Source organism: Corvus cornix, chromosome 6 (assembly GCF_000738735.6).
Source record: "Corvus cornix cornix isolate S_Up_H32 chromosome 6, ASM73873v5, whole genome shotgun sequence".
In the NCBI taxonomy this organism is placed as follows: Eukaryota; Metazoa; Chordata; class Aves; order Passeriformes; family Corvidae; genus Corvus; species Corvus cornix.
Genome location: NC_046336.1, coordinates 13,441,183 through 13,459,029, shown reverse-complemented (window position 1 = coordinate 13,459,029; position 17,847 = coordinate 13,441,183). Strand labels below are relative to the sequence as shown.

Sequence of the window (17,847 nt, the reverse complement as noted above, 5' to 3'; positions counted from 1 at the left end):
GTTGCCTTGGTGAAGTGCTGGTTAATTCCAGAGAGCAGGAAAGTTTGTACTGAGGACTAGCTATCTGCATTGGATGCTTACTTTAAAGGAAAATAAGTATTTATGTGAGCAGTGGAATTTAAAAAGCCAGGCTGGCTCTCCTGTTCATGCAGTGTTGTAGTTGAGACCTAACTCCTCTATTTGAACACGCTGACTTTAACCTAATTGCCTCTCCCATGGATTATCATGAGGAATTAATATCTGAGGAGATCTCTGCTCCTGTGGACAACCTCAGGCAAATTGTAAAACATACCCCAAACTCGCTGGGGAAAGGAAGGAAGAGAAAGGTTACTGACAGGCAACTTTACTGAATGGGCCTCTCTTCCGTTGGGAGCAATCAAAATGATTAATTTTGAGGGCTTCTTTTTAATGGTTATCTAGAAACTTTTTGTGAAAGTGTAACAATATGATCTTGCAGATTTGCCTTAGAGCAAAACCACCCACTTGAATCAGAGTAACTTTGCAGTGGTTTTAACTGTGCAATTGAAGCCCTAACATGTAGAAGTTAAAATGTTGGCTAATGTTCCCCCAATCCTCATTTCTTCCTCCAGTTTTATCTGCAGATTTCCCCTACTGCATATCAAGATGAGCTGTTGACCGTAGTGGTGCTCTGTTTTGACCTAGCTTTGTGCAGTTAACCTCCCTAAGTCTGATAGGACTTGGGAGAAGTAACTGGGTTTTGTTCGGGTTTGTGCACTGCCAACAAAACAGCCGGCAGCAACAGCTCTGCTGTCCTTGGGGATCTTCCTAGAGCCTGGTCGGTTTGAATAATTGAGCGGGGACTCTGACCTGCAGCTGTTTCTTAAGCGGGACAGGAAGAAGCTGCTCAGCTGTGAGATCCCAGAGTGGACGTGCAGTGTTAGTGGTGGCATTAACTACCATCTTTTACTGACCTCAGAGGGTGAGCTGGATGTGGGTTTCTAGATATATGCAATAGTCATAACTGACTTGGTGCTCTTTCACCCTAAAGCTGAAGAGCAGGAAATGAGTATCAGTTTCTCCCCTCTGGAGCTAAAATGACACCTGTGTCTTATCCATTTGCCCTGACTGTTCCCTTGATGTTGGGAGGAAGAAGACTTTGTTTTACCTTCTTTAATTGTGAGATAATGACTCTATTTGGTGTTCTTCACATGGGTGAACACATGAACACGCATGTGTCCTTTCCCTCTCCTCTAGAAACAAACATATATGCAAACATTTCTGTAGACTGAGAAACTGCAGCTTAACCTTTCTTCACTTCAATTTCTTTCCTTTGCCCTCTAAAGCTCACATGATTGATGACTTCCTCCCTTTTTGTCACTTTTCGCCAATACTCTAATGTATATATTTTCTGTGACTGTGTGAATTGGCTCACTAGTGGTTGTGGGCAGGTGAGCAGGTTTTGGGAGGCAGTAGCTGACTGAGTTGGAACCCAGACATCTGTTTCTAATCGTGTTGAGCTGTGTTGCACAATGAATTTTTTTCCCTCCCCCTGCAGTTTTTTATCATCTTTCCCCTTGCTTGAGGGGAAAGTCTGTCTCAGAAAGCTTGGAGGAAGCATCTTTCTTGTGCAGCCTGGTTTGCACAGGAGAATCCGTGACTGTTTAATCGATGTGACAGAAGAAACTTAGTAGAGGGGGCTGGCAACCTTATGGTTTGAGGTTTCCATTTCCAGTTTGTGATTGTTTTCTCTTTGCTTTTTAAAGTTGCAGGGGGACAAGGTAACTTCACCAGACCTTGGCTGCTATTTACCTTTGCTCGGTTGTGCAGTGTGCCTTTGTTTTTCCACCTTTGATCAGTGTCCTGCCAACAGATAATTTAGCAATTGCATCCTAGGGTGGAAGTGTGGAGTTAATGTTAAAATTAGGGTTTTTTTCCTTTCCTTACTTCTGTGGCTGATGGAGCAGAGAAGAGGAGAGGGGAGGTGAAGGGGGCCATAAATTCTGGACCTGGTGATTCTGTTCCTTGTAGAGAAATGAAAGCCTCTGATGTCTCTTCAGCACTTTCATTAACATTTAAATTAAGGGTTTGTTTTCCAGGCGGCTTCAGTCGCAACCCTTTCATAGTCTGACGCATGGAGGTCGTTCTCTCTTTTTCTCTCTCCCTTTTTCCAGCTTGCATATCAGTGTACAATAGTAATCACTGCTGTATTTTTTTTTCTGATCTCTCAGGAGGGCAGCGACCTGACAAGCTGTACCAGAGGTTCAAAGAGAAACAGAAACGGAGTGCAAAGGTAGATGAGCAGGAGGATGCCAGGTTTCACTCCTACAATTAGAGTGGTGTCTGTTCCCTCCCCGCCTTTCAAATGACTGCTTTTGGGGGTGGGAAGGGACACAGAGGGATGGACCTTTCTTGCACGGTGAGAGCCCCAGGTGCAGATGCCTCTAACCAGGCTCAGCTTCCACTGTTACTCCTCCCAGATGAGGCCGGACAGTGTCACTCAGAGGATGCGAGCTCATGCCCTGAGGTGGGAAGTGAAGCTGTAGTGTCCTAAGATAGCAGCCTGGCCCTTCTAAAGGAGTGTTGATTCACTCTGAGGACAGCAGGAGACTGGTCCTCAGCCTGCCATTGGCATTTGAAAGGAGAGCGATAGTGGAGGATATTGCCCTGAAGTAAAGGCAATATCTGTCTTTTGTGCTGCAGGGCTTAAGTAATGGCTGCTCTGAGCACTGCAGTTTACAGTGTCTGAAGTGTCAGTTTGGATCTTGGCTTACAACGACCTAAACCAGACCATGCCTAGCCATAGCTAAGCAGTTTTTGGTATAGGAGCAGTTGGTTCAACATCAAGAAGAAAAAGCCGTTTTCCACCTGCTTCAACAGTTGTGTAAGAGCTAAGGAACAAAGGGACAGTTTTAGGAATGTCAATGACTTGCAGTGGAGAAGCAATGTAGTAGGATTTGTGTAAAGACATGGGTCTTTGTCCCAGAGCTCTTTTGGAATCTTCCACTTCTAATCTCTTACCCAGCTGGTCACCACTGGTAGGCTGTTACCCTCTGCAGGCTCTCTGACAGGAACTGTGGGGCTCCAGTAGCACTGCACTGGTATCTTTTAGCTAAAAGACAGAGTAAAATGAGCCAATGCATGAGCAGTGTTTAGCATAAAGAAACTTACAGGTTGTGACTGTTACACTTTTCATGACTTCACTCTACTACCCCCCCAAATTTGTTTTCCTTTCACTATGACCTTCATCTAGGTGAGCTTTGAAGAATGCCAACAGGATGAGAGCAGCAAGCTGGCATGGGATCAGGAATGATATTCTCTGAATGACAGTAGATATGGTGCATAAAGAAGAGTGCCAAAGATTTCTGTTTCTTCAAGACTGATCATAAGTGGTGGCCATGACTTATACCATGTGGCTCTTCTGGAGGACCTAATTTAAAGTCACACACTTGCAGAAGCATCCTATATGTGCTGAATAATGTTCCTGGTACAGAGTTTGGATTTTTTTCTTTCCTTTTTGTGTGAACTATCACAGACTGTAGTCTGTCATTTCTTGTGTCACTTGTCAGCTTGAAGTATTGTGTTCTGAGTGTACAGTGATGACTCAGTGAGTGATGCAGAACAACCTTTCAGAGGCAGTTGAGCTTGTCCATATTCCAAGTGCTCTGGAGCTGTGTGATGGGATGTGCTTCTCTGATCCCATCTGACCCATGCTCTAATTGTCTTGTGCCCATCTCATTGTTCTGCCAGTGCACATGGGTCCTACCTCTTCTCTGTGTAGTCCTAAAAACTGCCACCGTCAAAATCATCTTGGTTTCTTCACCCAGTATCATGCAAGGGGGAGTCAGGATGTCTGCTCTGCACTGCTGGCATCTGTCCACTCTTCCAGGTGCTTCAGCTTTTGGAGACTCAGAGATTCACATCCACTGAGTTTTTCTTCTTCAGGACTCACTGTTGGATGGTGCTGACTGTGCTTAGTGAAACCCACAGCCTGCGCAAACCGAAGATCTCAGGAATGGGAAGAAGGATGCTTAGTATTGTCACACAGTGTCCTCGATCATGGCTTCTGAGCCACCTCCAGTGTTGCTCAGTCTGTAACTTTTCAGTGAGGAGTGCTTTTAATTTAAGCTCTCCTGAGGCTGGATGCCAGCATGGAGCTCTGCTTGGCTGCCCTAGTGGTACTTGGGGCAAGTGTGCTGCAGCACTAGCTGGGGTAACTCCTACTAATTCTCTGTGGAAGCGCCACTGTATTTATGGGTGGAGAAGGCAGGGGGATGCTTGCTCTCCCACCTTCCCCCATGTTGTCTCAAAAGTCCTTGGTGCATCTTTGATTAGGTGTAGGTCAAAAGAATTTCCACATCGTGACCTTAATAACTGGGGTTGATTGGCAGGCAGTCTGCGGAGAGGGAGCAGCCTGTTCCTTTCATCTCCCTTGGTGCCGTGCTGGGACAATGGGCCAGCATATTTTCCTTGTTGTTCCTCATTTGAAAAGGGTCTGGTATCTCTACTAGGTACCTGTGACATGGGGGTCTTGATTGGGGTCTCATAAAGGGCCCTGTCACTGTGTCCAAAGGCCAGGAATACAAAGGCGGTCAGTGGGTGGGGGTCTCAGCTGACCACTGAAGAAGGGAGGGGAGGGTCCTGGAAGCAGTGGAGGGAGAAGCAACCCCTGATGGGAGACCTTAAAGGGGGGAGGGGGGGAGGAGGCGGCCCATTTTTGTCCCAAACTCATCAAGCACATCTGCAGAATTGTCCCAGCCGCTGCCTCCCAGTTTCAAAAGAAAATGATCGTTTGATAAACCGTCCTGATTCACCACTTTCTCACAAGGGAGGGAGACCCACCTTTGACCTCTATGATTTCACATTGGGCCCAGCTCCCCCCCATCCAATTGCTGGAGAAACTTTGAAATGCATCCCTTGTGCTCCTTTTCCTTCTCCCTCTTTCCCTTTACTCTCTCTTCCCCCCTGCTTTTTTTTTTTCAGTCCCCCTCCTCCTCTTCCCACCACCCCCACCTTCCCCACTCTCCCGCTTTGTAGAAAAGCAGGCATACTGCTTTGGAGTTTAGGCAAGTAATTAGTAAAATCTTTTCTGCAGCACAATAAAACCACAGCCCTTGGCCTGCATATTCCCACAATTTACATACTCGCGGGCATTCGAGAAAACAAGTGGTATTCCCAGTGCATCGTTGCCTATGAAAATCATTTGGAAGGCAGGGAGGGGAGGGTGCTGAGACCCACTCGCTCCTGCAAGCTATAGGAATGTGCATGAATATATTAAAATGTTTTCACACAATGCTTGTATTTTCCAACGGGAAGAGGCATCTTCTGGATGAAAGGCAGCTGGCCCAGACACAGGCCTCTTCCGAACACTCTTTCCCACTCAGGGTTTGTTTGCATGGACCAGATAGAGAGGGGGCCTGGAGGGGGAGGAAGGGGCAAGGCTACTATTTATGAAGAGTAAATCTTTGTGTGTCTCTTACCCGCTCCCCATTTGTGGTCCCAGAAAGTAAAATTATGAGGGAATTGTGTCTGCAGAGGGGGCAGGAAGGGAGATCATCAGGAGTTTCTGCAAAAGCTTTTGGAGGCATTGCAAATGTAGAGAGGAAATAGCTTGTAATGGAGCATATAGTGCTGTGACCAATGGGATTCAGTGGCTGCAGCAGGAAATGACTGAGAGGGAGCTGACTATCTTGAGCAGTATTAGCAAAGTGCCTATTAATAACAGAAAACACTCTTGCAGCACTTTTCCAGCTTCATCTTACTGTCAAGAACTCAATGCTCAGTCTGGGTAGCGTGTCCAGCTGTTCTCCTCCTTTTTCCACGAGGGTAGTTGTTCCAGGCTGTGCCACTGGTGGAACCCAGCAGTTTCCAATCCTTTTCAATCAGGGGCCACTTAGCTGCCTTTCCTCCAAAGACATTCTCCAGGCACTTTCAACTTATAGGATGTTGACAACAGGTGTGTGGTGAAACTTGGTCTAGAGAGTGTAGATCATTGATTTCCTTTCTAACAGACAAGAACTGAAGGAGAAAATGGAAGTGAAAGAAGGGAGAGGCTGAACACAAGTCCTGAATGGCTTGGCTTGGGAGCAGGGTTTGTATGTAGGGAAGACCATGGGTTCAGCTCCAGGGATACTGTTTTATTTGAAAATATTGGGGCAGGCTGCAAAGAGGCTTTGCTTGGAGGTAGGATGGTGGCTGCATTTATTTATTTTTTTTTTTTCAGTTACAGTCTTTTGGTAAAAAAGCCCTTTGAAATTTCTGTGGGAAGTGGTGTGGCACCAGCAAGGTCATCTAGATGCCTTTTCCTTATGTGGTGTATACACAGCTCTTCTGGGTGGGTAACTTGTCCAGATGGGTTTTACCCTGAGGATTTACATGTCTGCCCAGGCACAACCATGGCAGCACAAATTTATGGATGCCATGAAGAGCTATTCCAAGGCCCACACTACCCATCTGAAGTCTCTGGTCTCCTGAAGGAATTTGCAGAACACAGGCTCCCAGAACAAGGCATAAGCCATTTAGAGAGAAGTGGGAAAGCTTTATTGAGACTTTCTCCTCAGCTGAGCCAACTCTTCATGTCCTTTCTGACCAGACTCTCCCTGTGAGAGATGAGAGAATATGTATTCCCCAGACCTACAAGGAGCTAAACAATTTAGAATCTCAAAACCTTTTGCAAAAGAGTATTCTTGCATGGCAGCTGTTCCTAAAATGCATCTGCAGAAGAAGCAAAGCTCTGTAATGCTGTTGCTCCTGGCTGGCCTGCACTGGTCATACTGGTGTTGGTCATGGTGCAAAGGTCTCTAACCTTTTGTTGGAAACAACCAACAGCCCAACTTGCAAGAGGGCTTACTTCTTATTTTTAATTATTGTCTTCCCAATTCTCTGCTCCTCCCCTTCATCTTTCTGCATTTCTTAAAGAGGCAGTGGAGGGAAAAAAGCTTTGGTTTTTGTTTGGGAAGGGGGTTAGGAAGGGCGACATGGCCCCTGCAACCTCTCATAGGGGTGTCTTGTCAGGGCGCGGCATGGAGGGCACAAACAGATCATAACCTTTAAATGAAAATGTGATGGAGGGGAGAGATGAAAGCAGTGAAACAAATTAGATACATCTAGAGGGGGTGCTCAACTGGAGAAAATTAGCATTTCTTCCTAATTGGAGTGCAGGGCATTCCATCACAGGGTTTCATTCCAAGGAGGGAAGCACTGGGCCTCTTTGGGGGATTCCCCCCTACCCTCAGTTTTTCTAGAAGTAAAAAATACATTTGGGAGAGAACTGTGAAAAGTACTGAATTTATCAGAGTGAATGTTTCAGACTGCTGCAGGAGGAAGAATTATAGTAAAGCACTAGTTCTTTGCTTATTAAGACAAGAAAGTGATGATTGTGTACAAATGAAGGCAGTTGCTACTCCTAGTTTTCCTGAAGGAAACTAAAAAGTATACAGGAGGCTACAGGTGATGGTAATTTTCTATTCAAGTACTTGCTGAATCAAATTTCTAGACTATCCAAAATGCACTAGTTTGTTTGAAGCAAAGAGATATGTTTTTGATTATGGTCAATGGAGTCAATTCAAGCCTGTTTTATACTGCATATCAAGTCCATGCTGTGCAAAACACTTGTTTAATGCATGTTTGCCTGATTCTACCTCTAACTAGTGCTGTTGTATCCAATAGAAATTTGTATATATCCCTGGGAAGACAATGGCCAACTTCCAGCACAGAGTGTCTGGTGGCTGTTTTGGGGCTTGTGCACAGCTTTGTGATCCAAATAGCTTGTGCCAACTTGAGGAACAGGCAGACATGGATGTGCTTTATATGTGCATCTGTATGTATGAATGGATGCAAGGAGTAACTTAAGAGGCAATTCAAGGGACAAGGTTTTACATAGCATTTCCTGGTTAGAAGTAGAGGGGGACAGTTTCTTTTTTCCAAGCATGGATTGGATCGTATATCAGTTAGTGCTGTCAGGAAAGGCTGGGGGGAAGAGGAGAAGGGGGAGGAAGAAGAAGAGAAAAGCATACCTTCTTCAGGTGTGCGGTATGCTATGTATGTTGCTCTGCCAATCTACAGGTACAAACTTTTCTGTTCCAGCTCAGGAGAGGGAGTGTATGAGCATATCAGTATGGATCGTTGGAAACTGCTGAAGGAAGGGTTCTGTCTGCAGAGAAGGTGGTTCCTGACAGAGTGGGAGATGTTTACAGCAGCACTGCCTTCATCCTGGGCAAGCTCTGTCATCCATGTGCTCAGGATGAGGTTGCAGATGGTATGAATTTACAGAGGTCGTAAATGTAAATCTCTGACTTATCACTTGCTGCTGAATTTTGGCGTTTTGAAACAGAGCATAGCACTGTGCACAGGAATATTTTCAGGCCTACAGAAAATACTGTTAAAAATGAAAGCATGGCTCAGAGGTGGGCTTCTCCCATATTAGGTCCTGCATACATCAGGATGATGATGTCTCCTGTCGCAACATTCTCCTTGTCACTTCAGTCCTCACAAAAAATGCTTGGCAGACTGTTTAAAATAAGGCAAGAGGGGAACAGGACCAGAGAGGCTGGAGTTTGGAGAAGAGCAAATGAGTAAGAGCAGGTAGTCATCTTTGAAGGAGCAAGTGAGTAAGAGAAGATAGTCATCCTTGAAGGGAAACCAGTTCCTCTGAAGAATGGGAATTTCTCCTCAATGTGTGCGTCTGGCTTGAGTGCTAATACACTTTCAAATGGAGCATGCCAGAGCGCCTCTTGCCTGTAACTAAGCTTCAGTTTCCTTGGGTTGCTGGCATCCTGAGTATCTGTTATGAGTTGAATCGGACACTGGAAACGTGGACAGAATTGTGTGGCTCTGACTCTCTCCTTGGCTCCATTGCCTCTGGTTTCTTTTCAGGTCAGCATGAGACTGTCCCTGACTGGAAGGCAGAGTGGAAAGTCTGTTCTTTCTGTGCACTGTTGCCTGTATTGTGTTCTGTGGTTCAGTATCTAGGATTTGTCAGATCTTCTCTACCTTCCCTCCCAACTGCATGAAACACAACTGTTGCAACCACTTTCTTGCTCTAAAGAAGTGTTGTGGGTTCATGATGCTCCATTTACCATCCCACATGCCTACATGTGGGATGTACTCTTACTGCTTTGTAGGCATCCTGACACTTAGCAGGTGCAGGGCTAATTTGGGACCAGGTATTAAAGCCAGCTTTTAATGTGCATTGCCCTGTCTAATTAGTAAATTCTTTTTCTCTCTCCTCTGAGACTGAGGCACATACTCCTTTAAGTCTAACCGTCCATCAAAGAGGACTTGAATGAGGCCCTGCTATGGTTGGCAGACACAGGCAGCTAATGACAAGAGAGAGCCCATTTCCTTTGAGAAGAGCGACCTGTACCAAGGTGATTTATAGTCCCAAAGATTTATTAGTGTGGGGGGCTGAAGAGAGGCTTGCAAGCTGGAACCCAACAGCTTGTGTTTTTTTCAGGGGAAAAAGAAATCTGTATGTGTACCTCTTCCTCACTCCTGAAAGAAGTGAACTCATCAGAAGCAGTTGCAGACTAAGCTGGGCCAAGCAGCAACTGCTACCATTGCTGTGCTTGATCTCTTCCTCCTGGTGCAGCTGTGTTGAGCTTTACAAACCTGTGCTTTGTTCAGTGACCTGCTTCGGCTGTTCAGGCTGATTTAATGAGGGATGGGGATGGAGCAGGACTGTCTGATTGAAGAGTTTCTCTCTTGCATCTGATTTGCTGTCTTGGCCAAGAGCATGTTCTTGTTTTCTGTATACTTCCCCTGGATTTTCTCCTCTTTGACAGTGGAGAAGCAAGGGAGTCTGTTCCAGATATTAGAAAAGCAATAATGTTTCTCTAACATCTGTCTTCTGATGGTCTCAGAGCACTCTGGGAACATGGATGGTGTGCAGATCACTTCAAATAAGTTTGGAGCCTGGCAAAGCATGGACTTCATGCTCCTAGTACATGGTGGAAAATATGAGGTACTTTAGTAGTATTGAGTGCAGGTGAGCAGTGCTGTTGCCACTGTGCAGTGTCTGAGTCCTCTGCTTCCCAAACTGGTTTCTGAGACCCTCATGGTCCTGAGACCTGTGCTGGCTCTTCAGCTCTCACAGTAGAGCCAGTGATATTGTTCCCTGCTAATTTTAGGAGTGACTGAGGCTGGTTGAAGCCTCAAAACATTGAGCAATTAACCTGCCTCAGAAGGAGCAATGAACCAACAGGTTTTGAAGAGGAGGTACAGCAGAGGAGCACTCCTCTGTGCCAAAGAAATGGCTGCATTACTAGTTTGTATCGTGTTTTTGTGGTCTTCCCCCGTACTTGGCCCCAAGTAAAACGCTCTGCAGAAGTTAATGACGTGCTGATACTTGGTTGCCTCCATTATTCCTTGTAAAACCAGCCTGAAAAAAATATGGAGAGTAAGATGATGGTGGGTAAACTCGAATGTGGAACTGTTATTCGCCAAGTCCTACAACAGTAGTACCAGAGACATTTGAAATTACCAGGAGATTGTTTTAAAGTGAATAAAAGATATAGTATTCCTTCACACAGTGTGAACTTAGTGCTTCAGAAGGTTGTAGAAGTGGATGATGCCAGCAGTTTTGAAAGTGATTTTGTAAATTGTAAATTTTGTGAATTGTAAATTCATGGATAGCAGGTTCATAATGGGGGACTAGGTGGGGATACACTCTTTAAAATCCTTAATACAGCAATTGTGGATGCAAAGCGAATGACCACAGAAGGTTGCCAAGCTTACATGTTCTTCCTGAACAGCATCTGCCGGTACCACTGGAGACAAAATGGTGAGCTGGATGGGCCATGGCTTGACAAATGTGGGCATTTCTCTTCTTCTTCTGGCCATGGTGCCAGTCCAGCACACATCTACCCCAGCATTTGGTGTTCAGCAGTGGTCAGCAGTAAATGTCTATGGAGAAGGTAAGAAACAAGAGCAAAAAGATACTTTCCTGCCTGTTCCTTCCCAGCTTCCAATGAGGAGAAGTTAGGGTTTCCCTGGCTAGAGTTTTCATCTGGACTAGTGTTTCTTTCATATTTGCAGAGGACAGCTCTGTGAGCAGCTCATCTCTTCTTTCTGAATCTGTTAGTGTTCTGGGCTTCATAGGCTCCTTTCAAATTTAGTGTTGTGTCCTGAGGAAGAAACACGTTGTTCCATTGTTAAACCTTTTGCCTGATTGTCTTACAGGGTTATACAGTGAATGATTTCTCTCTCTGGATACCCTCCACTCTGTTTAAAGTTTTAATATTTTTCCCAAGCCACCCCAACTCCAGTATTGATGGCCTTGTGTGAAGCAGTAGCAAGCCACGACTTGCAGGTACTTGCTGGCCAGTTGTTATTTGGAGTGGAGTTCATATGGAGTGGAGTTCAGGCATCCCTGAGCTGTGGTAAGCTCATCACTTCCTCCCAGTGCAGCCTCTGACTGGAGTCCACAGAGATGCAGCCCAGCATGAATTGATGGCCACGTAATTGGTTCTTGTGTATTCACATGATAAAAGATGAGTGACAGTTTCGACTGGGACACTTGTAACTGGCTACAGAATCAAATACTGATGCTCAAGTAATGTGCTCATTTCAGTGTAGGACGTGTGAGTGAGCTTGGTTCTGGCCTTTCTTTGTGTGGGTGTTTGACTTACCAAGTAGAAATTGTTCTTTTAATAGCTGTGTTTTTGGATCTGACTTCCTAAATTCTCAGAGCACATGGAAATAGGGCAAGCCATGGAAAGGAAGGGAGGAAACTGTGGTTTCACACTCCTATCCGCAAAGCTGCCTAGGCATTTAAAGCTTCCAGACTTCTGTTCCTTGAAGTGTTGGAGGACTGACTGCCAGCAGGTTGTCCTGCTTCACCTAGACAGCAGCTTACTGAGTGGCAGGAGGCAGTGTGGTAGTTAATATCCCTTTATCAGATATTTCTTCTCATCAAAGGACAATGTGTGTTAGTGAATCCTCTGTTTGATTGCAGAGTTGAGATGTGTGCATGAAGAGTCTTTTTCTGAGTCCTTTCCAATACAATCCTTTCCCTCTTATACCATTTTATGTGTTATTTTTTCCCTGATATACTGACATAAAGCATCATAATAAATTACTGCTCACCTTCTTGTCTTATCCTTTCCCTATCTCTATGCCATCTATTTTGCCTGATCCCTTTCCCATCTTCATCTGGCTTATCTCAGTTATCTGTGAAATGTAATAATTCTTAGCCTGCTTTGCAGCCCAGCCTGATTACAGATACTGAAGGTGATAACCTGTGCTGTGAAACTGTGCCTTATTGATGTCAGCATGGTTTGAACTCTGGCTTCTCCAAAACTTTTCCAGCGAGTTTTTAGGTGGTTTGGGATCTGTGTGGGAGGTGGCCACTAAACATCTTTATGCCTTAGATGTGTGTTGTCTGTTACTGAAACCTTAAGTGCCTTTCTTACAGGACTGGGGCTTTCTGGCCTGACTGGCAGGTTTGATTTCTCACTCTGGTGCTTGCTCACAAACAAGCATGCCCTGAGCCTGCAGATGGGGAGGAGGGGTTTTATTCAGGATCTTGGTTGCTTAAGGCTGAAGAGTTGACATGCTCCAAACACTTAGCATGAAAACCCTAAAGCAAATCATATTGCATAGAGTGGAGAACTGGGGAGGTGGAAGCTGCCCAGCGCTTTAAGGGCAAGTGGATTAAGGCTGTTGCAAGCGTGTCCGTGTCAGGGATGGAATGATCAGAGCAGGAAAGCTCTAGGAGTCATTTCATGGCTGAGTTAAACACAGATGAGGCTTTGCTTCCCTCCTCCACAGAGCACCTGTGTCTCCATGCCTCAGTGTCCTGGCCCTTTCTGTGTGTAGCACGTGCTGCATATACATGCCTTTCCCCTTTCACCTTTCCTGGTCTTTGACTTCTTAAAACCCTCTGAGCATTATTTCCCTCTCCGCTGGTGAAGAACTCATTTAGACTTAATTTGTAAATTGTTTGAATATCACAGGGCAGAGGAGGAAGACCAAGCACTCTGTTTTTGTGATTTGGCTTCTTTCCCCTAAAAGCATTGAACAAGTACAGCTCCTGCCCCTGCATGGTGTCGAGAAAGAACTGCTGCCCTGTGTGCTAAGATAAGGAAAGTATATGTTTGTTGAGAAATCCTCTTCTTCCTCACCATCCTGATTACTTTTTTCAAAATTCTCCTAAATATGGAAGTTTGAATTTGGTATACGTGTGTCTGTATGGCAAAAGGAAAAAGACAAAAATAATTTGTGGCTTGTGGCACCAGGAAAAGAGATTCCTTCCATCTCTACTTTTAAATTGAAACATTCTTGATTTTTAGTTGTTCTGGCAGACCTGAAAGGATTCTCCCCTCCCCCTGACCTCACTGGCATGCATGAATTGCTGCTTATTGAAAAGTAATTTTCTGTCATAGATTCTAATGGAAAAGTTTATATAAAATGTCATTCTATATATATACATGCATTTTTAAAACAATACTTGTTAACTGAAAACTTTGCCAGTCACATCTGAAAAAATATTGGGATTGGTCTTGGCAGTCCTGAACCTTAAAAAATAGAAAGGAGATATTTTATAAATAGAAGAGATTTTCTTCTTTTGCATCGTGATTCTTTAAGCATTGTCTATACATGAGCAAATATTTAGACTTTTGTCCAAAGCAGTGACAGCTGGAGTATTTACTTAAATCAATTCTACATGTCCTCTTGCAGGGTATGGGGTTATAAGAAGAAAAAGCCCTGGACCACTAAGGTTTGTGATAAAGTATGAGCACAGATGACATTATATCTCTTTTCCCACTGGTGCAGGTAATGTTCACTCTGTTTCTCTGTGCAGGCTTGAAGTTGGCCTGGTCTACATGGGTCTGCTTATGTTCATTCTTGGTGTCTGCTTCTCAGATGCTGGCATGGATTTCACAGCAAGCGTACTTTGTCCAGAGGTGTGAAAAGTTGCTTCTGAGGAAAAGTCTTGAGCATTGATGGGTCAAAGGCACACAGTATCTGGCTGAACTCATCTCTGTGACAAGTACTTAAGGCAGCTTGGGTGAGGCTGAAAAAAATAGGATTGAAATTGAAAAATGATCCTTTCTGTGAGAGCCTTTTGTAAAATGTGATACAGATATGGACTGAAAAGAAATCAAAATCATTTGGTTTAATCAGGCAATTTGCTTCTCTAGTTTGCAACCTGCTGCAGCATTGTGTCACAGTTGTATTTTAGGCAGCTCAGAAATTACAAGTCTGTGCCCTGGGGGTTGTGCTGCCTGCCTGCTCCCTTCCTACAATTGGAGTCCCTGAGGATCTCCTTTCCTTGTTGTCAGGATTGTTGTAATTTCATCATCTCCTAGGGCTTGCTCAGCACTCCAGTGTACCTGTGTTTTGATAAAAGTAGTGGCATCTTTTCACTTCCCTGCTTACCACCTGGTCTTCATTGCAGAATCAGGACCAAGCTTTTCAATTATGACAATTCTTGCTTTCTAGTAGGATACTGCAATCATAAGAGACACGAGGTGAGTTTTTTAAAACTACAGTTTAACATTTAAAAACAAACAAAAAATCCCCCAGACCCCATTGCATTGAAGCTGTGATGATCAATTCAGCTGAGCAGCTTTAACTTGTCTACAAGACCTGACCAGTCAGAACAAACATTTCTATCCTGAAGACAATGGTGATAGTTCAGAGGAAGCATAGACGCTAACAAGTCCTGAGAATCAGCAGAGGAAGCGTGCCACACACAGGATGCCAGTTTCAGGCTTGTGGGATATCTGACATCAGTCTCATTTGACATAGGAGCGATACACTGGTGGCCAAGTTTTTTGAACCCACATGCAGCAGGTTTCTTGGTAGTTTTGCAAAACAAAAGTCTTGTAGCAGAAAGGGAGACACAGCAAGTGAGGTCCCACAATGAAAAACAGTTTTGGTTTGCTGATGGGAGATGCCTCAGCAAAAAGAGAACGTTGAGCCTTTGTTGCTGTCCTCCTGGTTATGGTTGTTGCCTGACTTTTGGAGCAGATGCTGGAGGAGTTGACTTATTTTTCAGTGATTTTTCTCAGCAATAGGAGTTCTCACTCTGTCCTTGGCACAGTTTTTGCTATGCTATTTGGGACCTGCACTGTCCAGTTTATTCTCCCTGAGTCTGTTGCCTTTCTAAATCTCAGTGCAAAGGTACTAGACTAGAAATCCTGTCCTGGGAGCATAGGCTACACCAGGCCTTCAAGAATCTGTCATGCATCGCACCCCTTCACATGCTTCTATTGTGCATCACTGAATCTCTTTTCTCCTTTACCGCTTTTTTGGCATCCTGCACTGCCCTGTTACCCAGGCTGGGGGAAGGATGCCATGGGCTGACTTCCTCAGTGTGTGTCCCATTGCTGACTGTGCCCCAGCTATGCCAGGCAGACTGTCCCACTCCCACCCCCTCCTCTTGCTTGCCCCAGATCGGAGCCCCCGAGAGGTCTTTGTCCGCCTGTTGAGAGCAGCCCCCGTTCCTCCATTCCCACATGGCGCACCCTCCCCAGCAGCCCTCTACCCATTCAGCAGTTTGGGCTGAAAGAACCTTGGCTAATTACGCCGGGCTGAAAATTACCACTTTGCTGTGTTGTCCTGCTGCTGGGCCCATTTGTGTGGGGCCTGTAGTTAGAGGGAACAAAGTCCCCCCCGTGGAGCCAGGCAGGCCCCAAGTGTGAAGCTACAGGTACAAGCAAGAGGGGAATGAAGGGAATAATTACCAGCTTCTCCAGGTGAAAGCCCCGTTAAAACTTCAATAAGCCAATTAGGGGCCAGGGTGGGTGTGTGGGGAGAGTCTCCCCCACCTATAACTGATTCCCACCAGGCAATTAACAGAAATAATTTCACGGAGGGGAGGATAAGAAATGGCTCTTAGAAATTGTCTTGAGTTGGGGGGGGCCTGAAACAGCACGACTGCTGCGATGGTCCTCATGTACTCCAACCTCCCGGCTCACTGTGTGGCCTGAAAATGTTGGTGGGGCTAGGAGGAGAGGGAGGAGGGAGGGAAAATGGCAAAGAAAAAGGAATCGCTGGAGCTTTACACCTGGGCAGGCTTTGAGAAAGTGAGGGCTGGAGTTCAGAGCTTCATGTAAGGCTGTGTGTGGGCCCAGAGCACTGAGCTCAAGGGAGCTGTTGCATCTGGGGAAGTGGGTGAAGATCGGGCTCAGGGTGCCTTCCCCATGGGGGCAAGGGGGAAGGATAACGGCACTGAGCTGAGGAGGGAGGGGAAACGTGCTGGGTGTGAAGGCTCAAGTGAGTGTGCAGGTTGGTGAGAACTGAATGGCAGGCCCTCAGAGATCTGCCCAAGGTGCATGATAGTCTGTAGGTGCAAAGGGTGTCCAGTGTCTAATACCATGCATGTATCTCATCCAGGGATCATGCTTTTCTGCTGCTCAGTCAGCAGCTTCATCTGTTCCTTCCTTTCAATTCGTTCCAAAAACCCAGGGAATTTGTTCAGGATAGAGATTTTATGAAGTTACCTTGCAGCTCCCATGTACTGTAATGCAGATGGCATGTGCAGCAGTTGGAGGTAGAGCATTCTGTCTGGTGGATACCTCTCAGGAGTCTTGCCCATTGGTGTTTGAAAAGCTGCTCTGGGGAGTCGAGCAAGAGTAGAGCATAGCATGAAGTTGCTACAGATGGCTGAGATTTCTGTAGTTACGTTGGAAGGGAGAACGCACTGTGTGAGTAAAGAAGTTGAGACACCAGCTGCAGTTATTTCACCTGCACTTGAAAAAGAAACAAAAAACCCAAATAAACCTTTAACTCCTCAAAACACAAATGTAACCTTATAAGCCACTTTCTTTGAATTTCTAATGTTACAGCTTCTGAGCATTAAAAATGTTCTTCGAGATTTTGTTCTGGTTACTGATAAGCTGATATAACCATACTGTAGTGGTGTTTAACCACCTAGTCTCAAACTCACCTGAAAGTCCCTAGATTTCATCTTTTTTCTTCTTTTTTTCCCCCCTCTTCTCTTTCTCCACAGAAGGCTCTCTGTGGTAGGAATAGAGAGCCATATCTCTTGCACAGCCTAGACTTTAGCTCAGAAGTGATTTCTCAGTTGAGTCATGTTCATCATTCAGCTTCTAAGATGTAACCCCAGTGGTTGACTGCAAAGAGAGCTCTGCTCACAGAAAGGCCTGGTAGGTGTGCACAGACAAATCAGTTTTGGCATGGGCTTTGATTTTTGGTACAGGTTATTCCTATCAGTGCCAGTGTTATGTTCTGGATTAAATTTTTGTTATGGTTAAGGAGTCTCTTTTATCCTGTAATAACAGTAATAACTTGAACATCATTTGGGGTTTAAATTTGGTCTCAAGAGAGATAAGGAGTTGTACAAAGACCTCTGTCATGAACAACTACTCCATGCCTGGCAAGCCCAGAGGTTTGGGGAGTGAAGAAAGATAAAGATTGTTGGATATACCATGTAAATATGTATTTTACACTGTTAAAAATAGGTTATCAAGCCTTTTCCTTTAATAAAGGAGCAGGGCTTATGTCAACCCAGTAGAAATACTTGTGTAGCTACAATAGCAATTCTGTTTGAAGTTCTGAAAAATGACAGAAGCACTGTTCCATTATTCCTCTTGTACAGGAACACTCAGGACCCTCAATCAGCTTTTATAGAGCTAATCTGAATGCGGTCCTCTTCTGGACATTTGCTTCTTCCTAAAAGTGTGTGTCATGTGGAGTATTGGGGAAGGTGGTGATACCTAGATGTGAACAGCCCTAGGAACATTGGGACTGTTTTGTGGATTGAATCACTAGTTTCTAATGAAGGACATTTTCCTGTTCAATACTGTAGTGGGGAAGAGTATGCGTGTATTTGTCCTCTCTGGAATCTTTGTCTTGATGTCACTGAGCTAGTTTCTCTCCAGAAATGAGGATTGTGTTCTGTATCTGGTGGCTTGTTTTCAC

The 17,847-nt window shown here is 45.0% G+C and overlaps 1 protein-coding gene across 3 annotated transcripts in view; it reads left to right on the top strand.

The window, feature by feature from the left end:
- The window catches only part of FBXW4 (F-box and WD repeat domain containing 4), a 60,836-nt gene that overhangs the window by 22,329 nt on the left and 20,660 nt on the right, over positions 1 to 17,847 (top strand). The window contains exon 6 of one of the 3 annotated variants that reach the window (XM_039554060.1): positions 10,710 to 10,871. The exons of the other annotated variants lie outside the window; for them this stretch is intronic. Coding sequence (XP_039409994.1) covers positions 10,710 to 10,871 — 162 coding nt within the window. The remainder of the gene's footprint in view (positions 1 to 10,709; positions 10,872 to 17,847) is intronic. 3 annotated transcript variants of the gene reach the window in all.